The sequence below is a fragment of the Rhinolophus hipposideros genome, assembly GCF_964194185.1.
Source record: "Rhinolophus hipposideros genome assembly, chromosome: 4".
Taxonomy (NCBI): domain Eukaryota; kingdom Metazoa; phylum Chordata; class Mammalia; order Chiroptera; family Rhinolophidae; genus Rhinolophus; species Rhinolophus hipposideros.
The window spans coordinates 54,600,198-54,612,280 of record NC_138050.1 but is presented as its reverse complement, the minus strand read 5'-3'; the positions used below and the strand labels follow the sequence as shown (position 1 = coordinate 54,612,280).

The 12,083-nt window shown below is 36.3% G+C and overlaps 1 protein-coding gene across 5 annotated transcripts in view; it reads left to right on the top strand.

Annotated features, from left to right (window-relative positions):
- MYO16 (myosin XVI) overlaps positions 1 to 12,083 on the top strand; it is a 562,776-nt gene that overhangs the window by 533,573 nt on the left and 17,120 nt on the right. For all 5 annotated transcript variants that reach the window (XM_081047109.1, XM_081047110.1, XM_081047111.1 and 2 more), the window contains one exon: positions 2,178 to 2,269. In XM_081047109.1, the coding sequence (XP_080903235.1) occupies positions 2,178 to 2,269 (92 nt within the window). The remainder of the gene's footprint in view (positions 1 to 2,177; positions 2,270 to 12,083) is intronic.

Below are 12,083 nucleotides of genomic sequence, written 5' to 3'. Positions count from 1 at the left end.
CATTTATTCTCTCAGCCAGGCAGGCCCTTCTTTTCCTTCTTCACCTTTGAATATCTTTCTCACCCTAAAAGGCCCAGATCCTTTGGCATCTCAACCATCATGTTTCCTTGAATCCCTTCAATTAGAATGAATCTCTGCTTTCTCCAAGGTCCTGTTCAATATTCCCTGTACTACTACTTAGCACTTAACTCATCTGGTTGTATGTTCTGTTAAGGGTCATTCCTGTTCAATTAGAGCTCAAGAGTAGAAACTTTTCTTTATCCTTCATTGCCTTATTCAGAGGCTAACCATAAATGTTTCTTAATTTTATTTAATTGACAGTATATAAGACATGCTATGCTATTGATTTGGCTCTGAGTGTGTATCTTTACTAAACAGACTTTCTGTTTTGATTCGGAGAGCAAAACTTCTCATTTACAATTTCGTTTTGAGAAATGGATCACAATTTTCTCCCTCTTCCTCAGATTCATGGTCTCAGTAAGACATGCAGTGAACCAGATTCTCTAGAAGTGGACATTTGTCTTGCTTGTCAGTCAACCACGTGTCACATACACACACACACACACACACACACACACACACACATACATCTTTGACACTCCTTCTTCACTTGCTGTGCCCTACTATCTGGACACACATTTTATTGACAACTATCTGCTGATCTAATTGCCCGGAATTCCAACTTGTGCCTGATCTTAGATTTCCATGCTCCTTTCCATCTGTTTAGAGTCCAGACCACTCTAACAGTAACTGCTTGGAACCTTTCCCACATCTGCTACCACAGACTCTAACACAACATTCCCCTAGCCAACTGAAGACATTGCTGCTGCTTATGGCGGGGACCCTATTCTCCAGCACATGACCCCATCCATAGGTATATCAGGTTTTAGGTGCTGGCCTTAGTCTGCCCAGTCTCGATGAAGCTAACCTTTCCATACAAGGTATTTGTGTTCATACAGGAAGATCAAGTTGGAGGCCTTGTTATGTATTGATAGGATTTTGTGGACTTGCCTGAGCAATAACTCTCTGTTGTACTTGGAAAAGTCTGCAGTGTTTTCCTAATGATTTATAATTTAGGAATCATGTGTATGTTTCATCAATTACACCATGCTGGCTAATTACGATTTCACACAATAGCAGCAATCACTTTACAATTTAAAGTCCTCTGGTTTGAACTCATTCCACCAGATAGTTATTTTTTTAAGCTATGCATTTTTATTAATAAGTCACTTGGGATGATTACTGATCCCTCTCTCACAGTGGTTCTCAGCCAGGGATGATTTGGCTACCCAGGGGTATTTGGCAATGTCTGGGGACATTTCCCAGGGGTATTTGGCAATGTCTAGAGTCATCTAGGGTAGAGACCAGGGATGCTGCTGATCGTCCTATGATGCAAAGGACAGCACCCACAGCAGAGAATTATGTAGCCCAAAGTGTCAGCAGTGCTGAGATTGAGAAACCCTGCTTCTTTAATAAAGGATAATTAATAAAATGCTTTCATATATCTCAGAGGGACTTTTATATTATTTGGTGATAAATTTCCTCAAACCCATCATTCGTTGTATATAGTTGGTTATGAATTCGTCTGTTGGGATTGGGCAGCTACCTCGACCTTTTCCTCATGGAATTCCACCCAATCTCTTCCCTCCCTTTCTATATAAAATAAACCATAGTCAATAGACTTCATCTGGCACATACACTTGATTATGTCTTCTCTGTCGTCTAATCCCTTCTTTGCACCCCTGCTATCCTACAAATGAAATACAAACTCTGTCTTCAATAACAACTCCAGGACCCCTTTTACTCTTCGTTGTTCATGAATACTTGTCTTTCCCCATCGATGCTCTATCAGACAAGTTTCAATTTCTAGAAAAGTTTCCCTTTTCCCCTCCAATACTTCTTTGCTGATTTTTGCTCACTTTTGTGCTGTTATGACATATTTCTTCATTACCACCTTATCTCTTTTGCCAGTATATTTCCTCTTTTGTTAAATGTAACTGCAGCAATACTTCGTATGCCAATATTTTCTTGGAAAATTTTTGCTGTTCAATCTGTGTTCACTGATGATCATTTCAATCCAAAAAATATAAAAATTTTAGTTTATTGCAGTAAATACATAACTTACTTTGTTCAGGGAAAAGACACACAATTTAACTACTTTGTGTTGACCTCAATAGGTTTACCTGAAGAAGATGGATTTTCCAGGTTGTCTGTGAGTGGGACAGCGACCTCATCATTTCAGAGACATAGAGAAAGTCATACCACTCAGGTAATGACCCCTAGATATTTACATGTACAGTAATAACTCCCATTATATTATGACAACATACTCATTAAGGTATGACCAAGAACGTATTTTGTACTGGACTAGAGAAGGCAGTTATTCTTATCTCTGCCCTAAGTTTCTCCAACTCAGCATTGTTTTCTATCACAGCTGAATCCAGGTTTTTACTGATTTAGAAGGTAATAATAATGTCCCAAACAAATAAAAATTCCTAAATAGTTTTAAATGAAATATTGTAGACATAATTTATGTTATGGTATTTTAAATCACTGTCAGGGGAAGAAGATGATATTAAATTTACTGGATGCTGTTAATATGTGTTCCACATTTGATCTCGGCTAAAATATGAGGACTTTAAGTGACAACACATAGAAATAAAATGCTTGTAGCACCTGTGGTTTTATGGCATGCCATTATATCTCACTTACTACCTCCAAATTCCATGTAATCCAAATTCATTTAAAAATAACATATGATCACAGCACTATAAAGTGAAAATGATGAAAATGAAATGACAGTTCGCAAAACTGTGTTTTGATGTTTTACAGTGATTTTGTGTATATGCTTAACAAATTTGGCTTTAAAAAGTTCACCAAAATAAAGAAAATATTCACTTCAGGAATAAAAAGCACTAGTGTTGTAGGAAGAAAAAAGATTTATATCACATAATTTAATATTCTTTTTATGTTGAATTTTAAAATACTGTTTTCAATAATTATCTTCAAAAAGATATGACTGCATTCAAGGTGGTATACAAACAACAGTATATCAAAGACTTTATTATCAATACATTCCAAGTGTATCCACAAGATTCTTATTTTGTATGAGCAGTACAACTTTTATTATGTCAAATATCTACATAAAAATCTTTAAAAATCTCAGTCGAGCCAGCTGTTTTTATGAAATCCACTATCCAGCTAATGATCAACTTTCATCTGAATATTTAGCATGGCCTTATTATCAGCTGAGATTTTTGTAAGTAACACTGATGAGGTAGTAAGAAAATCAATAATTTTAATCTTAAAAATAAATCTTACAGGAGGCAATCTGCTTAAATCACTTACATTGATATATAGGCACTGAAATAGAAAGAAAATGCTGATTGGTTGCAATAATAGATTGTCCTAATCGCCCCTCTGTTCCTTAGAGATGCATTTACTTTACCTTGTAAGCATTATAGATGCTTTAGCTACGATAATTCCCAGGGGACCCTACTTGTAATGAGCACTGGTTTGATTTTTATTATAGGATTGACTCCTGTACATTAGAGCACAATGCTAGGCCATCTGACATCCTTTCCAGGATTTCCACTACAATGTGGTTCATAGAGAAAAGGGTTAACTTTTAAAGAAGGTGCATAAAATAGACATCTCTGTAACTTCTCTGATCTTTCTTGGACTTGGCCAAGAAGCAAAGAGAAATGGGAAAGGTCATCATGAATAAGTTTCCATTCCTGGTTTTTTATGGGAACTTGTTTTCAAATGCAGACATCCCTGCCTCTAATTATCTCCCAGTGTATTCTTTTTTTTCAAAGAAATGGAAAACCAGGCTCCTTTTTTTCCATGCAAAAATGTGGGCATTCTCATGGTAGGACACATTCCTCACTGTTGAGAAACTACACAAGTTATAGGAAACTATGTATGTAATGGCTAGATGTCTCAGCATAAATGTCTCTTGTGTGACATTTATAAAGGAAGTGTGGACATATGCAGGCATATTGCTTTTTAGATTTTCTACTAATGCAATTAAATCGGAATTCTATAAAATCAATCCTAGACTGATTGGGCATGTAGCAGTAAAATTAACTGTTGACCAAAAATTGAATAATCCCTCTTTGAGGGTATCAATATTTTAATTAGCATGATCAGTGATTTTAATAAAATATCTTTAAGGAAGATAAAATGTATGGACATTATTGTAGGTAAATAAAACAGGAAATAGATTTAGTAATGTACCAAAGGTCACGGAAAATTTAGAGTCCACAGCTTAAATGGATATCAAGATCATATGTCCTGTTTTGAGAATGAATTTACCATAGCCCATTAGAAGGAATGAAGGAGTCATTCAACTTTTACATAACATTTGATGAATTTTTGGTTCAAGACAAAAATCTAAGTAGCCATAGTGGACATTTATGATTTGGTTTTTTAGCTGCCGGTCACATATTTAAGTTTCTCACCTACCACAGTGAAAATATAAGGGGAGAGACTCCTCTTCCTCCCTCCTTTGAAAACTAGACAAATATATGTGAGATGGGTTCAGTCAATCTATCAACCATGGAGTGAGAGACACAATGGAAAGAACAGAAGATTAGATGTCTCCATGGTGGGGGGAGGGGTCGCATCTGACAGTGGTGGCTCCCTCCAGGGGCAGCAGATGTTGGTCAGTGTTTGTCTACTGGCCAGCTACTGCATCCCCCTTGGTTTGTCCCATGTGCCAGAACTTTCCTTCTAACTTCATGCCATTCTTTCGCCTTTCAGTAAAGCTTTTACCTAGTAAGATGTACAGTTATTTTCCATTGCTTGCAAATAAGAATTTTGACTGACACACTATCTGATTTTTTTATTATCCATAAAATTCACTTTATATCCACACACAGGTTTTTTTTACACAAAGCATACAAACTGTTTATTCTTGATAGAGGTGTAAAACGTTTTCTAATAGGAGTAGCACCTCAATAAATAGTAGTTGTTTCTTTCCTCAAGGTACAGAATACACAACATATGGTTTTTATACTATTGCATAATTTTTAGTAATTTGCAAAATACGGATTACATAAATGTAGAAAAAATTCAATTTTACTTAAAGCATTTGAAAATAGTGAAAACTGAGATATTAGCCGTATTGCAAATGTCGCTGTCTTCATTTATGCTCCTTATATAGAAGGCTTGGTAGGTCCATGCTGTGAAGCAAGATAAAACATTCATGACCTTCCAAAGCACTTGGCATGAATGAATCCAGCAGTGAATGTGTGACATCATGGAATTCCACAGACTGGCCCTGGAGGGGGCCTTTGTGGTACATCCCAGTACTCAAGTCTAGAATTTCATAGATTATAAAAGCCACTTCAGATTGGTTTTGGAATTTAACAGCATTTACAAAAATAATATGCCATTCATCTACTTGCAATTTTATGAGATGTATTTTTTTTTTTTAAGTTTGTGCCATTTGGCGTGATGCAGTCCCTTAGAAGTAATTCAGGGGTGAAAGACTCAGCAGTGAATGAAATACTGAGAACATCTTCTAACCCAGAATGACTTCTTAGCTTTTTTTTTGCTGTGGTTGCAATCCTCTGCTGACTCAGAAGGCCAGGTAACCTGACACAGGAAGCCCATGGATTATAAATAGAGCAAAGCATGAGCAGCGAAGGAGGGGTATCCTGAAGGCAGGAGGGTACCAGATGAGGTTGGATAAAATAAATGCATCGTGCTTGCCCTTGGCATAAAATTGCTAGTTACACATCTGTTTAGGGGTCCACACTTGACGTTGAAAAATAAGGTGTTTTCTTTTGAGCGTACTTTATTTACATTCTCATTTTAACTTGACCAACTTTCAGTGCATGCCTTGTATTCCTTTCCGCTGTCTATTCTCCACAGTAATAGTGTGTGGTTTATGATCTTTGATTTTCATTATGTGTGTTTATCACATTCCTTACCAAACTTTTAAATATCCTTTTGTTTTCTTAAAAAGCATATTTTTTTTTGTTAATGTCTGTCATATTAAGATATTCAGTGTAAGAAATCATTGATGGTCTCCGATAAAATCGTGGCAATCCAGCCCCCAAGAGCTTAATATATATCTAGCCCACTCCTGACACAGCTGCCAATGAAAGGCATAGCATAATCAATATGCAATTGATCCACATCAAGAAACAAATTGTTATGTGGCTCGTTTTACTGAACAATCAAAGAAACCTTTTTGTCATGTCACATATCAACAAAATGAAAAGTTGCAGGGCACTAAATAAACCCAATGCCTTCTTTCTATATTCATTTTATTTGTCACATGTGCTGCCTTTGAAATATATTGTAGCATGGAGAAGAAAGCATGTTAGATAAAATAACTAAATGTAGACACATTTAGTTGAATCATTAAGAGATAATTCTAAAGCATAAATAGAAAGTATATAACCATTTCAAAAGGAAGTATATGCATATTTCATTTATAAGCTACAAACAGACGATCTGGCATAGAATTCTCTTTCACAAAACTGAAGTTTCCGGGAGTCAGTATGCACTACTCATGACTTCCGTTTTATGTGCAAGAGATGAATGCAGTAAATTAATTTGATGGTATGCGTTAAATGGCAGCATTTTCAACAGAAAAGGGGCATATCCTGGATAGATGTCTAGAAACTTGGAAAATAAAAAACAAAATCCTGTATTTTGTACTTTTTCCTTCATAAAATTGCAGCATGGTTATATCCTAAATGTGTTCAAATGCAGTGTTTTCCTGGTAAAGACACTGACTCTTATCAATTTTAAGAAATATTGGAGAAATAAGAAATCAAAATTGTGACTATGTTTCTAAAGAGGAAAAAGTTCTTGTGATATCTCTGCATGCTCATGTTCCAGATGGGAAAGCTGCAATCAGCCAACACTGTTGCATAAGGGAAGGGGTAACAATGTAACTGAGAAAATGTGGTTAATTATAAATTCTAGTTAACTTAAGAATTTCAATATTAATTCATTTTTTTAAAAAAAGGAAGAAAAGACCTAGGTATGAATCCCATATCTGTTATTTAACATGTGGCTATAGAAAGTAGTAATTATTTTTCAGATTGATTAAAGAGAATATATGTAACATGTCACACGTGCTGCCTGCAATATAATAAGTGCTCAAAAATGCTTGGTATTATTTTCATAGTATTCCTTGTTTACTCAAGGTCAATATTCTGAACATCAATTCTGACTCTAAAGGAATAGATGCTACCTAAAATATGTAGGAGTTTAGATTGAATCAGTAGGACCCAACATTTATTGGGGAGTTTGATAAAGTATGTCACACATTTGATTTTCAAAAGTATTTTGCTATGGAATATTATAAATTTAGAAAAAAAAAGAGACAGTGGTTAGGAAAACACCCAACTTCAAGAAAGCATAACAGTTTAACCTATGTGTTCTGGCACCATCTTTTTAGCGAAATATGTATTCCAGGTCCTGATCCCATCTCTGCCTGCCACGCCAAGGTGAATCCCATCCTGAAGTTAGTGCATAACCCTCCGTTCACTATTGTACTTTCAGAGTTGGTCATTTTTGCCTCCAGCGATGTGTCAGGCTTAATTTCCTCTAGGACCCACTTGTTCATCTTTCTATTGGTCCAGGGTATCTGTAGAGCTCTCCTCCAACACCATATTTCAAATGAACCAATTTCTTTTTTCTACCAATGTTCTTCACTAACCAACCCTCACATCCATACATACTACTGGCATTAGGAGGGTGTGAATGATCTTAGCTTTGGTCTCTGATGACACATCTTTGCTCTTGGTGATCTTTCCTGATTCTTCCATGGCTGCCCTTCTGAGTCTCGGCCTTCTCTTGATTTCTTGGCTGCAGTCTCTCTTTGAATTGATAACTCAACCAAAGTAAGCAAAATCTTTAACAATTTCATTATCATTGCCGATATTAAAGTTGTGTATTTCTCACAACTTTAATCATGTTTTTGTCTTTTTGATGTTAAAATACAGCCCTGTTTTGGCACTTTCTTTTTTCACTTTCATCAGAAGTCTTTGCAAATCATTGCTATTCTACTTTTTGCCGGTAAGAGAGTGTCATCTGCCTGTATTAAATTATTGATATTTCTTCCAATTTTCACTCTTTCTTCTGAGTCTAGCCCAGTTTTTCATATGATGTGTTCTATGCACAGATGAAACAAATAGGGAGATAAATTGCATCCTTGTTTGACACCTTTGCCAACGGGAAACCATTTAGTCTCTCCATATTCTGCCCTGACAGTGGCTTCCCGCCCACAGTACAGGTTATGCAGCAAGACAATCAAGTACTGAGGCTCTCCCATGTCTTTCAGAGAAACCCATAGCTTTTCATGATCCATGCAGTCAAAGGCTTCACTGTGGTCCGTGAAACACAGACTAACCTTCTGGGATTTTTTGGAGCGCTCCAGTATCCAATGAATATTCACAATGAGAATCCAGCTGAACATCCACTTGACTTGCATGGGAAATTAGAACAATGGCCCTATACTGACTGCAGCCCTTGGCATCTCCTGTCTTGAAAATTGGATGCATGTTGAACGCATCCAGTCTGTAGTCCATCGTTTTGTTTCCATGTTTGTTGAGATGATTCTTGTTAGGATTTTGACAGATTTCATCTCTGTGGCTTGAAATAATTCTCTTGGTATCCTATCTGCCCCTGGTGATTTATTTCTTCCCCACACTTTCAGGGCAGCTTTCACTTCACTTCCTAGAATTTCAGGTTCTTCCTCAGAGGACTCTTCTTTAAAGGTGTCTGTCATTCTTTTGTCTCTTCTGTATAGATTTTCGGGATTCTGTTTCCACATTCCCTTTATTGTCTTCTGGTCACACAAGGTGCTTTCTTGTTGATCATTCAGCATCCCTAGTCCCTTTTACTGTCTTGAATCTTCTGGTAGGGATCACTGTTCTTCCTTTGTTATTTGTTGTTCTTTCCTATTTTCTTACATCAACTATTGTAATCTTCTTTCTATCACTACATGATAGCCATGGAAAAGCTGTTTTCAAGATTCTAACCCTGCTAGTATCACCTTTTTACTTTTGCCTCTCACCTGTCTTTGACAATTTTTAGTGTTTCTTCTGTCATGCATCTTGATTTTTCTATCCTTTGTCCTTCTGGCATTATCTTTGCATTCTTCCCTGATAATATTTGTTGTTTCAGTCCATGGTTCTTCTAGTTCTTAGTCACTTAGGTTTAACAGTGCAAGTCTGTTTTTTTGAGGACTTTAAATCCATCAGGAATGTTGTTTGCATTAATTTTGGGCACTATGATTCTTTTAGTTCTCTTCTTCATCTTTACTCTGATGTTTGATATTAACAGTTTGTGGTCTTGTTTTGGTGGAGGGAATACAGCTTCTCCATCTCCTGCTTCCAATTACATAGTCTATTTGATTTCTATTTGGCCATCTGGTAATCTGACCATCATGTATGCAGTCATTTGTTTGGTTGTTTGAAGCATGCATTTGTGATGGACAAGTTGTTGGCTTACAGAAATCCACAAGCCAATCTCCTGCTTCATTCTTGACCTCTAGTCCAAATTTTCTGACATTTGATTCTGCTTTATTTTCTACTTTTGCATTTCAATCACCTATAATTATCGGTATGTCTTGTTTTGGTATATGATCAATTTCTTTTTGAATACTTGCATAAAAGCTTTCAGTTTCACCTTCTTCAGCTTCTTGTAGATGGAGCCTAGACTTGAATGATGGCTGTGGTAATAGATTTTCCTAGAAGTCTGACTGATGTTATTCAGACCGACCTTGCATCAGAGCCTCTAATTGCCTGTGCCACATCTTGCCTCAGTCAGTATTAAAGCCACTCTGTTTCTTCTGAGTTTGTCACTTCCAGAGTAGAACACTTTTTCATTGTCTGACTGGAAATGTCCCATTACAGCCCATTTTAGTTCTCTAACATCAAGCACTACAATGTTTAGGCATTCCACTTCTTACTTGACAATCTCCAGTTTACCTTAGTGCATACTTCTTACATTCCACGTTCCAATTGTACAAGTTATGCGGCATCATGCTTTCCTTTTGCCTTCTGCATATTTCAGCCATTAGACATCCTTCCAGCTTTGGTCTATTTGCACCATTGGCAACAATGCTGTTCATACTTGTTTTCTCCTTTTCCCCAATAACTGAGTGCTATCTGACCTGAGAGTCTCATCTTTTGGGAATATCTCAGCTTTCATTTTGGGCTTTCTTATTATAGGGTTTTCAAGGTAAAACAGAAAAAAGAAAGAGTAAGAAAGTAAAATGCAGCAGTGGTTTACCGCTGCCTTCTGCTACATGTGCAGTGTGTGCTTCCAAACCACAGGTGCTTGGGTCCATAGTGCTGCAGTCACCAAACACCTATGGAATGTAATTGTTCCTTTTCACTTTCATTATTAATGTTCGCTTTATAGTTGTCACATACATTACATCTACATGCATTGACTGTATTCTCCCAAAGTTATAACTTTGATTTCAATAGTCATACATGTTTTAGACAACTTTAGTGGAGGAAAATCATCTTGTTATCCCATAACTTGACATGTCCGAGACTCTCCTTTGTTCCTAGACTTTAAGTTCCCTTTCACTATCATTCATTGCACCCTGAAAAACCTCCTTTAGCATTTTATTCACAGCAGATGTAAGAATTTTCTTCATTTCCTTTAATCGGAGCATGCCCTCATTCTGCTTTCATTGTCCAAGTTTTGATTCCCTCAACAATTCACTTGCTTTTGTTTACTTTTCTGAGTTTTCAGATTGATGTGTGCGTGTCTTATTCAAACTTTCAGTTACAAACAGTAGATAAATACGTTGTAGTGTGCTTACTTCATCTTGGCCCAGCTTATGTATCTATCACACACACATGTATTATTCTAATAGAGTCAGATTGATTGAGCCTTACCTTGACGGCTTATCCTGTTCAAGAAAACCTTTCTTATTAAAAACAAGAAAGGAAAATCTCTCTTGCCCTGCTGCCATCAAGTTATCTTTCTACAGACATATTTTTTTTTCTGAGTTTAGGATTTTTTTGTTTGTTTGGTTTTTGCTTTTTACATTTAGGACTTTGAGCTACGTGGAATTTGTTTTTTTGAGAATATTGTAAATTTGCGATGTAATTTTCCATTTTTCTGTACTGGGAACAATTGTTCCACGCTTTATACCATATAAGACCATACTGATGACTTCCTCCTAATGCTGAGTACACTGTCAGAAATGGACGTTCTCCATATTTGTCTCTGGCCTTCCAAACTCTTCTTTAGTATTACTTTCCTCTTGATGGCATTCCTTGAGCACCCTTTCCAAGCAAAGTAGTTACTTGTCTCTATACGTTGGTTCCTATAACTCTGTAATGCAGATCTTTGTTATATAATTTGTGTTGTTGTATTATAATCGTGTGTGTGTTTAGACCCTGACAGACTTTTGAGCGTATAGAGAACGCATTGTATTCCTCTTAATCATTTTTGTGTTCCAAAAACAAAGCACTTAATAAATCTCCAGCTCTAGGTAATTGTCAACCAGTAGCAACTTCAGAAGAATTAAGAAAACCAGACTGATAGACTGTTTCCTAACATTAGCAAATATTTATTTCGCTCCCATGTTAAAACTGTACCAATACACTTGGTAAATAGGATCACTGACGGGAGGATATTTATGTCACATTTTATATGGTGACTCGGTTTTAAAGTTGGCATGAAATGTGAGAATCACAATAAAACTGACTGATTCTGGAAGATCCCTTATATTGCCCATAAAGAATAATATACATGGCTTTAATGTATATAACAGTTATATACATTAATTGGATTTATGCACAGTGCATAAGACAACGTAAAGCATATAATATGTATAGTATTTTGAATTCTAAGAAAGTGGATTGGATTTTCAGATGTTCATTGATTCAGTCATTTGACCAATACTAATTGAGTATTTCCTTGTTCCAGCACAGACCCAGGCACTGGGGACACTTGGGCTACAAAACAAACATCTTTGTCCTCGGAGAAGTTAAATGCTAGCATGAAAAAGCAAACAATAAACAATATTTAAGTAAAGTGTATAATTTTTTTTTCAGTTAGTGTTATTATTCAGTATTAGTTTATATTAA